Source organism: Ascaphus truei, chromosome 16 (assembly GCF_040206685.1).
Source record: "Ascaphus truei isolate aAscTru1 chromosome 16, aAscTru1.hap1, whole genome shotgun sequence".
Taxonomy (NCBI): Eukaryota; Metazoa; Chordata; class Amphibia; order Anura; family Ascaphidae; genus Ascaphus; species Ascaphus truei.
This window is the reverse complement of record NC_134498.1, coordinates 41,235,868-41,253,633: the sequence shown is the minus strand read 5'-3', so window position 1 is coordinate 41,253,633 and position 17,766 is coordinate 41,235,868. Positions and strand designations below refer to the sequence as shown.

Here is a 17,766-nt window from a genome sequence, read left to right as displayed (position 1 = left end):
TGTGGCACTTCAGGGGCACTGAGTGTGGGCTGTGGCACTTCAGGGGCACTGGGTGTGGGCTGTGGCAGTTGAGAAACACTTGATAAACATTGCAAGAGTGGTGGTGGAGCAGTTTCTTGTTTTTGTGTTTTAATCTTCTTCCAAAAGCTAGTTATTAGTAATTGTTGTCCTAACTTTCTTTTGTGTGTCTCTTTTGTAGGTGTCGGTTCCATATTTTGAACAGATATTAGCGGTTGGATGTGGACAGGGACCTGCACAGAACTTGCACCTACTGTACCGGTATCATCTTGAAGTGGGGAATGAAGAACTGATGACTCTGGAGAAAAAGTAGCAGCATGTAAAGATCCATCCTCTGATGGGGTAAAGTGGAATAGTTGTTCTCTTGCTGTACTCCTAAACTGATTTGCTTGGCTTACATTCAGAACTAGTGCTTGTAATGTCCTGTTTACATTTTGGATTTCTTTAGGAACTTGGATGACATTTTTAATTTGTGCCATTTCTGATATTGACCTTTCATGCATCCTTTCATGCAGTGACATCATCCTTTCAAGCATTGACATAATTTCTGAATGGCGACGATTTTCTTCACCCAAGATTCGCTCTTCAGAAGCTGCAATAGCTGAGTAGGTGTCACGAGCAGGAGGACTTGAATGCTGTGTTAATCCAGGAGTGTCAAAATCTTCATGGTCACTTGAGAGAATTTGTCCTTGAGCGGCAACATCTGGTTCTACAAATAAATAAAGACATTATGAACTGACATGGAACTTTAATTTTTTTTACACTATAATGATAGTTCTCATAGTGGAACACATAACATGTTTCCATAATTAATTATTTGTGTCCAATTAAAAGATGATGCTTGAAGCAACAATGAAGTTTCGATTCAGTGTGAAAGAAGAATGAATTAAAGTTTGTTGTAACATCACAACTCCTAGCTGATACTTGAAAACAGACACAATACATGTTGTGTCATGAAACAATACATCTCCTGTGTCAATAATTGATGAGAAGTTCATTACATGTGAAAGGCATTTATTTTTCATGGCAAATGAAATGCTTCCAATTTAAACATTATATGGCCTGCACCTCATACACTCACCTTTCATTCTTGATGATGACCTTGATGAGACAGGTGATGAGACGTATTCAGAGTCATGTGCCACAGGTGACACAGGAGCTGCCAGACCAACTATATAGAAGAATAACATCAGAATTTCATTTTCATGTGTACATTATTAACATTAAGTATCTGTAGTGGGAGTACTTATGGCTAAATATCAGCATCCCGTAAGGAAATCACAATTCTATTGTTAGGGCAATCTGTATATTATCCATCTTAACATAAATGTACATCTGAAACTAATCGTCACATTTCTTTTGAACACCATACAACATACATACAATGTTCATGCAGGAATGCGTTATAAAATTAACTGGTCTGTTGTACATACACTGCATATGTTGGTTATTAATATAGCTACAATTATGTACCTCAGAACCATGAAAGCAAAGTTGACTCTGCTTATAATTCAGTACCTAATTGTGGAAATGTGTATGAATGTTTTTAGTGATCTGTCTGAACATTTAAGAGAAGCAGGTGTAGCGCTCAATGTGGCTGACACTCAGCAACACATGCAGAGTGTCACTCACAGATGGTACTGGTGTGAGAAGGTGGCGTATCTATAACGTTACAAATAATATATAACTGAACGAATGATTAACGTACGTTGTAATATATCGTGGACTGGTGCTTGAAAGTAGTAAGATAATTACCATTTCTAATGATTGTGATGAACTTATGTTCACCTTGTCAGCTTCTAACTGTAGTCCCTCCCCCAGCACTTGACACCACCATGACCTCTTAGCTGCTTCTCCCACCTGTAAGCCCTCCCACAAGACTTGACCCTACCATGACCCTGTGATCTGGCTCTCTGCCCGACACCACCCCCTCTGTTCACCTCTATGCTGTGATTACATATTAATTGCAGCTGGTTTCACACAACGGTACATGAGCGAAATACAAATAAGTAGTGAGCTACATATGAACACAATTAAATACCATATGGTACATGTTCCTATTTATGCTCACATTATACTACATGAAGAGAAAAAAGAGCTTTCATAATACATAATGGAATTTGTTTGTGAAAATTATTCATGTTCGCCTTTCAATTGACAATATTCCATGCAAGACTTTATTACGCAGTAACAGCCTGTTTATAGGTGTAACATAGATTATCACAAACATATATATATTATATGTATATATGGATCGACACATACATGAAAAAATGAATTATGCATTTGTGTTCACAGACACAGTATAACGAACAACACAGTGATGTTAAACATTACTGTGACAAAGAATGACTGCGGGTTTGCTTAGTGGTTATGCATGTTAACCCATTGTTTGTAAAAAGATTCGAACATACATTCAGCTTTCAACTATAGGGGAAGATGTTGAATGCTTTGTAAACTAGAAGGTTGCAGTGTGTGTTATTTGGAAGATCATTACACAGAATCCCTTCATGCAGGTCAAGTGGTGTATGTTGACTCATAATGATGTAAGCCACGATAGTTGAGCCAATACATATTTCCAAACACACAGATATAAAATATATATATATATATATATATATATATATATATATATATATATATATATATATATATATATATATATATATATATATAAATATTGTTTATTTTTATTTTTTTGGACAACTATATATAAATATAGATATATATATAGAACAACATATATATATATATATATATATATATATATATAGATAGAGAGAGAGAGAGAGAGAGAGAGAGACAGAGAGAGACATATATACAGATATATATGTAGGTATGCTTATATTTGGAAGAAATTATAAGTTGCGGCAGAAATATAAATAAGAACTGTAACATAGGACACGTGTAGTACAGTAACATTTGTCAAATGGTGGAAATTGAGCTGAATAAATTCCGATATCTCTGTCCCCTGGCAAACCCTCCACGACGACAGGAAGAAATTTTGCACGCATCTGCTCCTCCAATGGAGTTAAGATTAGAGCTTGTGCTGGCGGCCCACCTCCAGTGGCAGAAGCATGCATCCGTTGTGCTTGGTTTTTGTTCTTTAAATTGGCCTTGATATCATCAAATCTCTTGCGACAATTCCTGCGGTCCCTCACATGATTCCCACACGCAGACACAGCCAATGTTATTTGGTCCCACATTTCTTTGTTGATGCAGAATTGAAGGAGGAAAAAACGAAGCACTGTATCCAGCTATGTATGCAGCAATAAAACCAAGAGGAGTACGTTCCATAATAAAAGCTATTTTAATGGGTCAGAACAAGGAACAAAACACACCTACACGTTTCGGACCTCTACAGTCCTTTATCAAGGTGAAACACTGGTTACATTGGACTTGCTGTTTATGGTGGATGAAGATTCCCAAGTGAGTTTATTCCATGTTGTCCCCGCTTATTGTGTCTGCCTAAAGAATGTTTCATCTACCGGTCACCTGCAGGTGTTAACAATATTGTCCTTACTACTTGGCTATGTGGGATAGTATTTCTACCGGGCTGCATCCTTGAGACATTTATTATATTCTATACCAAGGGTTGTTTTCCATTTCAATTATTTATTTTTTGCAATACGGACTGTCTTGTGAGCACCACACACATTTCTTTCTATTTCTTTTTTTGAGGCTGAACTTGTCCGCCCTTGAAATACATAAAAAAATACATGACCTTACTAATTAATAGAAAGACGAACATTTTACACAAATGATACCTGTTCCAAGAGATACCAAACATGCTGGTTTAGGTTGAATATGTGTAGCACATGAGCATTTACGTGGAAACATACAAATCTAAGGAAGCTTGCATGATTATTGTATGAACTGTGGCAAACTTTTTGGACTGATTGTTATGGTCGTTATAAAGCATGAAGGATTATGTGTGTAACAATTAACTTTAATTGATAGATATTAGAGATTAATAGTTTGATATTAACACATGTCACATGAGATAGGATAAAATGTCTTTGAACAATCAATGCAAAGATTGACTTACCTAATAAATGCCCATACAGAGAGTCATAGTGCTCCAAAATCCCTGTGACAAGAACTCTGTTTTCCTCATCATTGAAACAAGGATTACGTGGCCGCTCCACACGTTTCTTCCGACCACGTGCAGCCACAGAGCTTGGCTGCTGCTGACTGGACTCTCCTTCTTCCAATGGAAGAGACTCCAAAAGTGGCCTACCACCAACCACCCCACCACCAGACACCCCAGCAGCACCAGCAACAGACACCCCAGCAGCACCAGCAACAGACACCCCAGCAGAACCAGCAACAGAGCCACCACCAGCACTCGCACTCACAGCAACACCACTCGCACTCCCAGCAACACCAGTCGTACTCGCAGCAACAGCACTCCCCTGAATCCTACGTTTACTCAGACGCGTACTCACACGACTACCAGTACCACTCACACCAGCATCACTCTTCCCACGCCTTTCGGCCATACCTATAGCACTCACAAAGAACAGAAAAGAAATTTAAACACAATCGCACTGAACACTTACAAACTGAACACAACACAAAGATGTTAACAAAACAATACAGGACAAACCGATGACAATACACAACAACTCTCTCTGTCAATCTGAAATATGCAAATTGCCCAGCTCTGTGTCTCTCTCTCCCAACAACACAGAGAATGAATAAAAATACACGCTGCCTTTAAATGGGCCGCTCAATCCAAAACATGCTTGCTTCGGCAGATTCAGCAAGAAGTTTCATTGGCGAACATAAAACCCCCCCGCCATGCACGCCGATACACCTGTGTGTGATTGGCAAATCATCGCCAGAGTGGGAACAAATGTTTTCGGCTTGATTCGGAAGCAATTCGGCACTTATTGCATACGGCGAGGGAAAATCGGCAACTTCTTGCCGATAGTGAACACTTGTCGAGAGCACTTTTTCAGCGCTTACTGCATAGAGCCCTAGGTGTTTAATTCAAGTGAAGCACTGGGTTCATATCATTAGATTGCAATGCCACGTTGTTATTTATGTAGAGGACACCCGGTATGACCGGGGTGGCCAACTCCAGCCCTCAAGGGCCACCAACAGGTCAGGTTTTCAGGATATCCCTGGTTGAGCACAGGTGGCTCAATCAGTGGCTCAGTCGAAGACAGCACAGGTGGCTCTTCAGCACAGATGGCTCAGTCTTCGACTGAACCACAGATTGAGACACCTGTGCTGAAGCAGGGATATCCTGAAAACCTGACCTGTTGGTGGCCCTTGAGGAATAGAGTTGCCCACCCCTGCTGTAGATACTGCGGAGTTGGAGTACCATTGTGCAGCCAAGAGTTGAACAGTGCTACAATTACACTGTGATCCTTATCCTTAAGTAACACTGTATTGTGTGTCAACATTAAATAATATACCATAAGCTTTTCTTTACCATAAATAAATATGTGACTGCTATAGTCACATACAGTCACTGTGTGGACAAAATCAATGTTGCCATCTTCCTGACAATCGCTGGTGCTCTTTAACGTGGAATTAGAACTCCCTCCAGCCTGAAAATGACCGAGCTGATCAATATAAACCATACACAGTAATAACAGAATGATTTGAAACACACATAACAAAGATTACAATTTTGCTGAATATCCAGCTATCTGGAGAGGAGTGTGAAAATGAAAGTTCTTCATATTTCATGGTTTAAATGGTGAGAAAGGTCAAATGGATTTATTTGTTAAGATCACAGAATATCTCTTTGTGAAATGTGTGTGCATTATATCTGTTATTTAGTGCCGTTTATACCATCCACACAAGACCATGAGGGGTGAGAGCATAATATGCATTTAGACTGCCTATGCACTAGAGAACTGATTATAGCGCCTTTCTACAAGTATGAATGTTAATGCTCATAGGTCCCTGGCTTGAGTCTAGCGCTGCATTTATACCTGTGATTAGAGACAGGCAAAACTGCCAAAATCCGATTCGCGGTGTAAAATCCATCGGCAGATTGTTCCAGTTTCAATCTGTGCAGATCAATCAAAAACGCCATTGGATACAATCCGCTGGTGGATTTAACCAATCCAATTCGCGGATTCCGCAATCCACTGGAGGAATTTTAGAATCCAATGGGTAGATTCCAGGAACCGGAATCTGCGGGTTGGATTCTTAAAATCCCCCAGCGGATTGCGGAATCCGCGGATTTGTATTGTCGGGAATAATATTTTTTTTTAAATCCGAAAAAGACGAATCACCCCCTTTTAGAGCTTGAGTCGCGGAAATCCGTGGACCAAAATAACCGAGCGATCCGAAAGAGATCCAAATCTGCCAGAACAATTCACCCATCTCTACCTGTGATTACTCATTTCGCATACTTTATTATTTATTTTAAAACAGTGCATCCAATAACGATACATTTCTTTCAGGTAGATCGCAGAATAGATGGTTTGGGACAAACGATGCATGAGCTCTGCAATCAGATAATTGGTTATCATTAAGGATGATCTGTGCTGTATAGTCTTAGCCTTTTATAGTTGACTCTTCTGTATAGTTATCATGAATGATACAGTAAAAAAGGAACAGATTTAGCAAAGGTTAATGCAGCCGCTGGCGCGATTTGGTCTGCGATATTCTGCGTTATCACTGCCATTGAATTCTATGGAAAATCTGTGATATTCTGCATTATAAACGCGATATGTTGTGTTCGCAACAGTAGAGATGGGCGGAACTGTCAAAATCTGTTTCCCGGGCTTTCCAATCAAAATCCATTGACGGATTGTTCCAGTTTCAATCCGTACGGATGAATCCAAAATGAATCCAAAAACTCAGTTGGATACAATTCTGGCGGATTTTTAAGAATTCAATCCACAGGATTTCACAATCCATTGTTGGATTGCTAACATCTCGTCAAAACTGGAACTCTCCCCTCCCTCAAGCTTTGAACTATTGTGTAAAAAAGGAGTGTACCAAAAAGGCCTGATCACAAAAATATATGCTGGTCTTGAGGCCTCGGGGAACAGCCCCGATCATGACCATATGCTTAAATGGGCGGCCGATTTAAATGTGGACATTGATAGAGATGATTGGGAGGGTATTTGGGAGTTTGCCGCAAAGACCTCTATATGTACCACTATAAAGGAAAATATTGATGATTCTTTACTATTGGTACCACACCCCAAGCCGACTGAAGGAAATCTACCCTCTGGTGTCGGATCTGTGCTGGAGGGGCTGTGGGCAAAAAGGTGATGTGCTACATATTTGGTGGACATGTCCAGCGATTCACAAATGTTGGACTCTAATTCAAACAATTATTAAAGATACAACAGAATTGTCCATCCCGCTGGACCCTCTGACTTTTCTACTAGTGGAAGATGTGGATCACCCTATGAAACGCCTAATATAATTTACACTGACAGCTGCCAGAAGCGCCGTTGCAGCCTCCTGTAAAAAGAATGCCCCCCATCCAGAGTGGCTGTTGAGAGAAGGATAAACGAGATGATGCTAATGGAAGAAATGACAGCTTTTCTAAAGCAATCAACAGATGAATTTTATAGAACGTGGGAACCATGGATACAGAAGTGAATTAAACCTAGCAGGTCTGACAACCAAAGACCAAAATAGAAGTAAGATAAAAATAGCATATCTTAACCATTAGGAACTCAACCAGACCCAAAGTCTACAAAAAGGAATACCTGAGTACAATTCGCCAATGAGTAAACGTGGAATCTCATAATACTGAGAGGATTATACTTACCGACAGACGGGTTGGCCATGGCGGTCGTTGGGGGTCGGGGGAGGTTCAGTACCCCCCCTTCCCCACTGCTCCCCCCTCCCTTCTTCCCTCTCCTGTTCCTTCCTCCTTCTCTTCTTCTATTTCTCCTTCTCGTTTTGTCCTTCCTATAAGGACATCAACTAGACAGCGCTATTGGATAAAACCCCGAACCACACGACTGGAATTGACATACTTACTTCTGAATATACGACAAGAGCTACGATACTATATGGTGTACCGAAAAGCAACCCACTGTTTTTTACAACCCCCCATGTGAAAGCATTATATTGTGAACTGCTCTGTTCAATGGCCATGGATGTGGTTTGTAACCCGCTGTCCCAATAAAAATATTTGAAACAAAAAAACTGTCAATCATTCTTTTGTTTATGAGTTTATCTTAAGTTTCTTTCCCTACTCCTCCCATGAACTTTTTGGCAGGCACAAGAACAGTGAGTACCACCTCCCAACAAATTTGGTTCTAAGTTTCTCGTTGCCAAAGATGGCATGCAATCTATCTATTCTGAAAAATTCTACTATCTTGGATTCCAGGATTGAGATATTTAGGGCCCAGTTTTCTATCCAAAGGGTTGTTATACATTTTCTTGTGGGCATTAAGATTGCTGCTTTAACTGTGAAAATACACGCCATCAATATCATAAATGATATGGAAGACACACTGATATTGTAGCAATTGCAAACATGACTGTGGAAAGAATGCTACATCAGTGTTTCTCCAACTTTCGTTGGGACAATGGATCACAGCCAGTTCCCACACAGGTGAATGTATCTAATTGGCATTTGAAGATAACGTTGGGTGGCCTTAGCAGCCTGGTCTGGTTCAGGGTCCTGATGAGAGGTTTGAGGACCATCATCTAAAACAGGAGTGGCCAACTCCAGTCCTCAATGGCCACAAACAGGTTTTAAGGATATCCCTGCTTCAGCACATGTGGCCCAATCAGTGGCTCAGTCAACAACTGTGCTTAAGCAGGGATATACTTAAAACCTGACTTTTTGGTGGCCCTTGAGGACTGGAGTTGGCCACCCCTGGTTTAAGGCATTTTATAACGCGGCCAACTTTAATAGGCTCTAAAAAAATATTTACATCAATTATTATTTACATAAAATTATTACATCAGATCTAATTTTCACCTGAATGCATTAAGGGGCATCCAAACAATTATTATATACTAGCTGAGAGCCCCGGCGTTGCCCGGGATGTTTGTGGTGTGGGTGTGGCATTTGGGTGGGGAGTGGTCCACGCGGCCCATGTGCGGTGTGCGGTGGTACTGCTGCTGTGGCTGTACTGATGGTGATTGTATTGGTGTGCTGATTTGGGAGGGTTTGGTGCTGATGTGGGGGTGCGGATGTGGGTGTGCCGATGGGGGAGGTGCAAAGGTGGCGATGTGTGGGTGCTGATGGTGTTGATGGGGGCTGGGAATGGTGGGGAGCCGAGAATGCCAGTGTGCTGGGGGGGCATGGGATACCGGTGTGCTGATGTGGTGGTGCTGGGGTGTGTGTGTGTATACATGTTTGTGTGTATACATTGTATGTGTGTGTGTGTATACATGTGTGTGTGTGTATGTGTACGTGTGTGTGTATACACGTGTGTGTGTATGTGTATACACGTGTGTGTATACACGTATGTGTGTGTATACACGTGTGTGTGTATACACGTGTGTGTGTATACACGTGTGTGTGTGTGTGTATACACGTGTGTGTGTATACACATGTGTGTGTATACACGTGTGTGTATACACATGTGTGTGTGTATACATTGTGTGTATGTATATATTGTGTGTGTGTATACGTGTGTGTATACACATGTGTGTATACACGTGTATACATGTTTGTGTGTGTGTATACATGTTTGTGTGTATACATTGTATGTGTGTGTGTGTGTGTGTATAAGTGTGTGTGTGTGTGTGTGTGTGTGTGTGTGTGTGTGTACATTTGTGTGTGTGTACACATGTTTGTGTGTGTATACACATGTGTGTGTATACACATGTGTGTGTGTGTGTGTATACATGTGTGTGTGTGTATACATGTGTGTGTATACACATGTGTGTGTGTATACATGTGTGTGTGTGTATACATGTGTGTGTATACACATGTGTGTGTATACACATGTGTGTGTATACACGTGTGTGTATACATGTGTGTGTGTGTACACATGTGTGTGTGTGTGTATACACATGTGTGTGTGTATAGATGTGTGTGTGTGTGTATACATGTGTGTGTGTGTGTATACATGTGTGTGTGTGTATACATGTGTGTGTGTGTATACATGTTTGTGTGTATACAGGTGTGTGTGTGTATACATGTGTGTGTGTGTATACATGTGTGTGTGTGTATACATGTGTGTGTGTATACATGTGTGTGTGTGTATACATTATGTGTATGTATACCTGTGTGTATACGTGTGTGAGTGTATACGTGTGTGTGTATGTGTACATGTGTGTGTGTGTGTATGTCTCCATGTGTGTGTGTGTATGTCTCCATGTGTGTGTGTACGTGTACATGTGTGTGAGTATACGTGTACATGTGTGTGTGTGCGTGTCTACGTGTACATGTGTGTGTGTGTGTGTGTGTGTGTGTGTGTACGTATACATGTGTGTGTGTGTGTGTGTGTGTGTACGTGTCTACGTGTACATGTGTGTGTGTCTACGTGTACATGTGTGTGTGTCTACGTGTACGTGTGTGTGTGTCTACGTGTGTGTGTGTACGTGTGTGTGTGTGTACGTGTGTGTCTATGTGTGTGTGTTTGTGTATACATGTGTGTGTTTGTGTCTACGTGTGTGTTTGTGTATACGTGTGTGTGTGTATACGTGTGTGTGTGTATACGTGTGTGTGTGTCTACGTCTGTGTGTGTGTGTGTCTACGTCTGTGTGTGTGTGTGTCTACGTGTGTGTGTGTGTGTGTCTGTGTGTGGGGAGGTGGTGGGAAGGGGGGGGGGTGGGGGGGAGGTGGTGTGAAGGAGGGGGGGGAAGGGGAGGTGGGGGGGAGGTGGTGGGAAGGGGGAGGTGGGGGGGAGGTGGTGGGAAGGGGGGGGTGGGGGGGAGGTGGTGGGAAGGGGGGGGGTGGGGGAGAGGTGGTGGGAAGGGGGGGGGGGGGTGGGGGAGAGGTGGTGGGAAGGGGGGGGGTGGGGGGGAGGTGGTGGGAAGGGGGGGGTGGGGGTGAGGTGGTGGGAAGGGGGGGGTGGGGGGGAGGTGGTGGGAAGGGGGGGGAGGTGGTGGGGAGTTGGGAAGGGGGGTGGGGGAGGTGGGAAGGGGGGTGGAGGTGGTGAGGAGGTGGTGGGAGGTTGTAAGGGGGGAGTGAAGGGAAGGTGAAGGGGGGGTGAAGGTGGGGGTGGAGGGGAGGTGAAGGGGGGGTGGAGGGGAGGTGAAGGGGGGGTGGAGGGGAGGTGAAGGGGGGGGGGGTGGAGGGGAGGTGAGGGGGGGGTGGAGGGGAGGTGAAGGGGGGGTGGTGGAGGGGAGGTGAAGGGGGGGGGGGTGGAGGGGAGGTGAAGGGGGGGGTGGAGGGGAGGTGAAGGGGGGGTGGAGGGGAGGTGAAGGGGGGGGTGGAGGGAGGTGGAAGGGAAGGGGAGTGAGGGGAGGTGAGGGGTGGGTGAGGGGAGGTGAGGTGAAGGGGGGTGAGGGGGGAGGTGGTGGGAAGGGGGGGGGTGGGGGAGAGGTGGTGGGAAGGGGGGGGTGGGGGGGAGGTGGTGGGAAGGGGGGGGTGGGGGTGAGGTGGTGGGAAGGGGGGGTGGGGGGGAGGTGGTGGGAAGGGGGGGGAGGTGGTGGGGAGTTGGGAAGGGGGGTGTGGGAGGTGGGAAGGGGGGTGGAGGTGGTGAGGAGGTGGTGGGAGGTTGTAAGGGGGGAGTGAAGGGAAGGTGAAGGGGGGGTGAAGGTGGGGGTGGAGGGGAGGTAAAGGGGGGGGTGGAGGGGAGGTGAAGGGGGGGTGGAGGGGAGGTGAAGGGGAGGTGAGGGGGGGGGGGGTGGAGGGGAGGTGAAGGGGGGGGTGGAGGGGAGGTGAAGGGGGGGGGGTGGAGGGGAGGTGAAGGGGGGGGTGGAGGGGAGGTGAAGGGGGGGTGGAGGGGAGGTGAGGGGTGGGTGAGGGGAGGTGAAGGGGGGTGAGGGGAGGTGAAGGGGGGTGAGGGGAGGTGAAGGGGGGTGAGGGGAGGTGAAGGCCGCTCCCTCACCCGGCCGGCCGCTCACTCACCCGTCCGGCAGCTCCCTCACCCGTCCGTCCGCTCCCACGTGGATCTGAGGCGGGAGGCAGCTTGTTGTGGCCGCTCCCCCGCTGTGTCCCGGGCGCTCGCTCGCTCCGCTGACTGTAGCGGCGCCGGGGGGGGGGTGGAGGGGAGGTGATTTGAAGGGGGGGTGAGGGGTGGGTGAAGGCCGCTCACTCACCCGTCCGGCCGCTCCCACGTGGAACTGAGGCGGGAGGCAGCGTGTTGTGGCCGCTCCCCCGCTGTGTCCCGGGCACTCGCTCCTCCGCTGACTGTAGCGGCGCCGGGGGGGGGGGGGTTTGAAAGCGCGGGAGACACGGGGAGAGTGTGGAGGCTGATTTCGGGGAGGAAGAGGCGGAGGCTCCGGCGGGTATGTGAGGCCCCCCCCCCGGTTATACATGCTGCTAATGTACACCCCCCCTACTGTGTGTGTGTGTCCCTGTGTGTCCCTGTGTGTCCGTGTGTGTGCGTGTGTGTGTCTGTGTCCGTGTGTGTGTCCCAAGGGACCAATGAGATTTCCCCTAGGGACACCGGACATCCAGCAGGCAGGCAGGCAGGCATGCATGCAGGCAGGCAAACATACAGTGCTTTCACTAATATAGTATAAGATGCATAGTCCCTTTATCATTATAGCATTAGTAAAATATTTCATTTGAATAGATTTTAAATTGGCATGAATATATTTCTAGAGTGTTTCTCATGTGCATCCAGTTTTTAACGCTCAACTTCTAAAAACAAATTGTGGCTTTTGCAAATATATCTCCATATACTGTAAAAAAAAATACCCAACAACTGCACCTATTTAGCAAGTACACCACATTTGTCTTCTAACACCAGCTGTGCCAATCAGACAAGTACTGTGGGTTTGGTAAGATGCAGAGGTTAGGGAACATCCATAGGAATTTAGTTGATAGCATAGCACCCCTCTGCCCAGTGTCAGTGGAAGAACTGCAGTGGTAACTATTTTATGTGCAAATTGCTGCCGGGTCTGTAAACAAATATGCAATTGAAAGTAATAAAAGAGTTCAATGTATTAAAAATACACATTACATCCAAAAATGTGACAGCAGCCGTTACTATTAACTTGCTAGAAATAAAATGTAAAAAAATCAAAATTTTCATATAACTTCCCAGCAAGTTATTTCAACTGTTACTGCAAAACACATCAGCCTTTGTTGCAGCCCGGAATGCTAATAAAAAATACGGGGCTTTAAAACAGACCAACACATTATTTTCACAATATGACTACAGAAGACGAAAATCTGATCTAGGCAGAAGTATTCTGAAACATTCCTTATAGTTATAGTAGAAAGTATTGGAAGTCAGGAAGTAAATATGTAGACAGGATATAATGAAAGCTGAGACTGTGTGATTCCAACACCATTTATCTCTACCTACCTTACATTTCTTAGTGTTGTAGAGTCATTCCCTTTGGGAAAGCTACTTTTTTTTTATAGAGACACAGCTTCAGCTGATGCCATCTTAATGCATCTGTGTCAATGAGGTTATTCTTCTAACCCCAGAAAAAATAACTGTGACTTTCATCCAAGGTCTGCCTTATTTGGCCTGAGCCCAGAAATGCAATAACATAAGCTTCTTGTGCCAGAAGTATTGAGTTCCTGTGCCAGCTCAAGCTTTATTGCTAAATCTATTACACATGAGTCCAGGACTGAGGCTAGGTTTACCAGGTGCCCAGTATTGAACCGGACTGTGCTGTATTTGGAATCTGCCAAGCAAAAAAAAACTAGTGGTAATACTGGGCATGTATGCGTACGGTGTTACCTCTCTGGCATAGTGACATGACCTGGCTTGGGGGGAGAGAGCAGGGCTGTTGCAAGGGGGCTTGGCACCTTCCTGCATCCTGATTGGCTGCATTACCCAGTAACAGCCAATCAGGAGGATGTGTCAGGAGCCTGGTGCTGAGGCAAAAGAGCAGAGGAAACCGCATGGAGCAGAGAGGTGAGAGTGTGTGACTCGAACACGTCACAACTTTCACCATTGTGTCCAAATTTTTTGGAAAAGACACCTGGCAACCCTAACTGAGGCCTACAAGAAAATCTAGCTATTCAAAATGATATACATTATAATGAAATAAATAGTCCAAATATTTATAATATTTTTTTTGTTTATACACCACTAACTCTGTAAACAGTCCTGATACTTTTAAAATGACTGAAACCCACTTGTGTGGCAAACCATAATATTATCTATAGGATTAGAAAAACTGGTGTTATAAAAATAATGTCTTTGAAGGAAACGGTTGTATTTCATAAATGTTTTGAAGCATGCGTTTCACTCTGTTTTAAAATACTTTGGCGAAAAATTCTGGCTATAATCCACTTTGTCTCCACACGTTTTGTAATAAACTAGGTAATATTTAATTAAACATTAACATTTGATAGAAGATGCAACAAGAAAGAAAACTTACTTCAACTGCTTGGGGAATTGTAAGCTTGGGCAGTTTGTTCTTAGTAACGGGTGCGTTAACTTTCCCCTCCAGCATGGTTCCAAATGGCTGGCTATTATATCCATCTTCCATTCCAAATGGTGGGTTGTTATATCCATTCTCCAGTTCTGTGGGTGGCTTCAGTTCAGGTGAGTCACTTGGTACATGGTCCTGACCATCCATTGGCCTTACATAAGCAGTAGGCTTTTGCTGTATCATGCTTGTTTTACAGTGAATTCCCGGGGGAAAGTTTTGAGAGGAAAGGCCATTGCTTGCAGACAACAATGATGTAGAAGGAAGGGGAGACAAGGAGCCATGTCCAGACAATTCAGCTTCATTTGGGGACTTTGAATGAGTATTTTCCTTGTAGGAATGCTCTCCGCTTAATGCTTTGGAGTGATTATGCCTTCTTGAGTGTGAAGATGTCGTAGCGGTCACTGGCTCATCAACACTTCCACTTTTATGTTGGTCATTTTGGCAGTTATAAAGGTCTTCATATCTAATTTGTGATAACTCATGTGACGAACTATATTTTGATCTACTTGTTTGACTGCTGGATTGGCTTGGCTGTGAACAACTGGAGCCGTGACCACCATGTGACCAGTCCATTCTTGGTTTTCTGCTTCCTTCCTGACTGTGCATCAAAGTGGAATTTGGTGCCAGTGATGAGGGAGGAGGCATTGAAGAAGATGAGTGACCACTACTAGTTTGCTGACACTGGGCCACCCTGTTTCTTTGCTCTGGAAAGAAGTTCTGCTCATTTTTCTCAACTGGAACTTGGGGGACTGAATTCTTTGGAATTCCTACTAGATGAGTCTGGTTGGAGTGGTTGGTTAACAAGTCTTTCATTTCATCGTAGTTTCCCAACGTATTTTGAACACGGTTTGCAAGGGCGTCCCCTTTATTTGTCTGTATGGTGCAGAAATGAAATATAAAAATGTAACTTTCTATGTAATAGAATAAAAAATATAGATTAATGTGTATAACTACTGTACATACATTGTTGTAGTTTGTGAATGTAACCCACACCCTTAACTCAATATACTGTATACACAACAGGGAAACTTACTGCAAACAAACATTATGGTCCATACTGTACATTTACTAAGTACTACAATTCCACAAGTCTATCTGCACTGGAAGATAAGTAGTAAGGTGTCTTTTAGGACTGAAAGGACTGTTGAAATAGCACTGCTTAGTAAACATGGGTTATGATTATAGATACATCCTAGAGAAAGCTTTCTTCTACATGCCTATAACAGTCCTCAACTTGATGGTGTAGAGAAATGCTTTAATACATAAAGAAGAATTGGTGTAGAGTCTAAACATCGTCTGTAGCCTGCATCTTACAGTAAGATTTCATAAATCCATACTAAGTGGATAAAATCTTTCTGGAGAATATGCGTCAACAAATGTGAGAACCACTGGGTTATACAACTGAACTTTAAACAGGGGGGACAGGAATAAGGCCAAGTCTATTGATGCTGAGAAATGAAAGGCTAAGCACTGTCTACAGTATATCAACAAGTCCACTGGAAAGAAAAGTGAACTGTTGGCACCACAATGTTTAAAGCTGTTCATCCAGTGAACTTTTATATGCTTAAAAACAATAATTATTAGCTATTTCAGATTTATTAATACTGTGCTTTTAAATAATTAAAACTGAGAACATTCATAAATGAATTTGTGGTACTTGAACTTGGTTACCATTCCTCTTCGTGACTGTTGTCTATGATTGCCTATTTTACCAGTTTTTGCAATCTCTGTGTCCAGGAATGATGCAATTGACTGATTTGCAAGATCACCCTTTCTCGTTAGCAATAGAGATGGGCGAACCTGTCAAAATACGTGTCGCAGAATTTCCCGCGTTTTCCATTTAAAATGCGTTGTTTAAAAAAAAAAATCGGATTCCAGTTTCAATCTGTGCGGATGAATCCAAAACCCCCATTGGATACAATCCGCTGGTGGATTTTAAGAATCCGATCTGCGGATCCGCAATGCGCTTGGTGGTTTTTCAGAATCGAAATCCACGAATTCAGCCGTCCGCGCGCGGATTCTGCAATCGGCGGATTGGGTTCTTAAAATACGCCGGCGAATTGCTTATTCGCAGATTGGATTGTTAAAATCCACCAGTGGATTGTGGAATCCACGGATCGGATTGTCGGTGATAAAAATCAGGAAAAGATGATCGCCCTTTTTGAGACTGACGCACAGAAATCCGTGGACGAAAGGAACCGTCCGATCCAAACCCGCAAAAAAATATTCGCCCATCTCTAGATAGCAAGACAAAGAAAAATGTACAGTGGACATTCTGATTTAAATACTTGCCAGAAGTGAAATTTGAAGCAGATTGTCCTATTTCAATCGATACACAGCATTGGAAACAAAAACACATTTGTTATAATTAGAATGATGTTTTTAAACACACTTCAGTTTATAATCACAAATACATTTTGATGTAATTATAAAATCTCTTAGTATATGAAAAGCATTCAAAACAGACATATTTACAGCTTACAGTTGAAAGAACAAGAGTAGGAATCACTTTTACTTACTAACAGTCTCTGGGTTTGTCATTTTTAGTGGCAGAAATTACATTTAGCTAAGCCAAGAATAAGCTCTTTGTTTATAAGCTGTTTCCTTCAACTGAGTTGCACAATGTACCATTTGGGGAAAAGCCAAACATAGGCTTTCTTTTCAACCTCCATACTGAAAACAAGGAGATTCCATTGTGCTAAGGGCATAGCAAGAGGAATTATGATGCAAGTTTTTAAACACTTGCATATTTGTTCAGCTCCCGCACACAGTTTAACTCATTATCAAAAACACAACAAGCATCAAAAAGAGTCAAACAGTTCAATTATTAGTTAAATATAATGGTGTATAAATAATATATTTTTGCAGCAATTTATTGCTAATGGTTATTAGATTCTGGTAATTTGGATACATTGCACTGCATTGACAGTAATATATTGCTGATACTATATGAAGTCCCTCATTCTTACCATCACAGGTCAGATTAACTTTATCTGCAGTATTGGTACATTTTTTTTATTACTTTCAACTTAACATCCTGATTTATGCTCTAAGAGCTGGACACGTTTTTCCATTTCTATCCATTTGCTACAACTTGTGAACTTATTTAAAGTAGAATACTAAAATGCCAAAGCTAAATACCACAACTTGTTAAGCATAAAACAGTGTGGAAGGAAAAATTACATTAGGCAAGAAAAAATGACATTAAAAAAAATTACATTAGGCAAGAAAAAAATAAAAACAACAAGCAAAAGGAAAGGAAAGACGTGTATAATATGGACAGTC

At 43.1% G+C, this 17,766-nt stretch overlaps 1 protein-coding gene across 2 annotated transcripts in view; it reads right to left on the bottom strand.

Annotated features, from left to right (window-relative positions):
• The window catches only part of AFF2 (ALF transcription elongation factor 2), a 376,659-nt gene that overhangs the window by 246,842 nt on the left and 112,051 nt on the right, over nucleotides 1-17,766 (bottom strand). Inside the window, exons 3-4 of one of the 2 annotated variants that reach the window (XM_075573283.1) lie at nucleotides 16,774-16,800; nucleotides 14,428-15,354 (exon numbers count right to left, since the gene is read on the bottom strand). In XM_075573283.1, the coding sequence (XP_075429398.1) occupies nucleotides 14,428-15,354; nucleotides 16,774-16,800 (954 nt within the window). The remainder of the gene's footprint in view (nucleotides 1-14,427; nucleotides 15,355-16,773; nucleotides 16,801-17,766) is intronic. The other variant, XM_075573284.1, reaches the window with a different exon arrangement.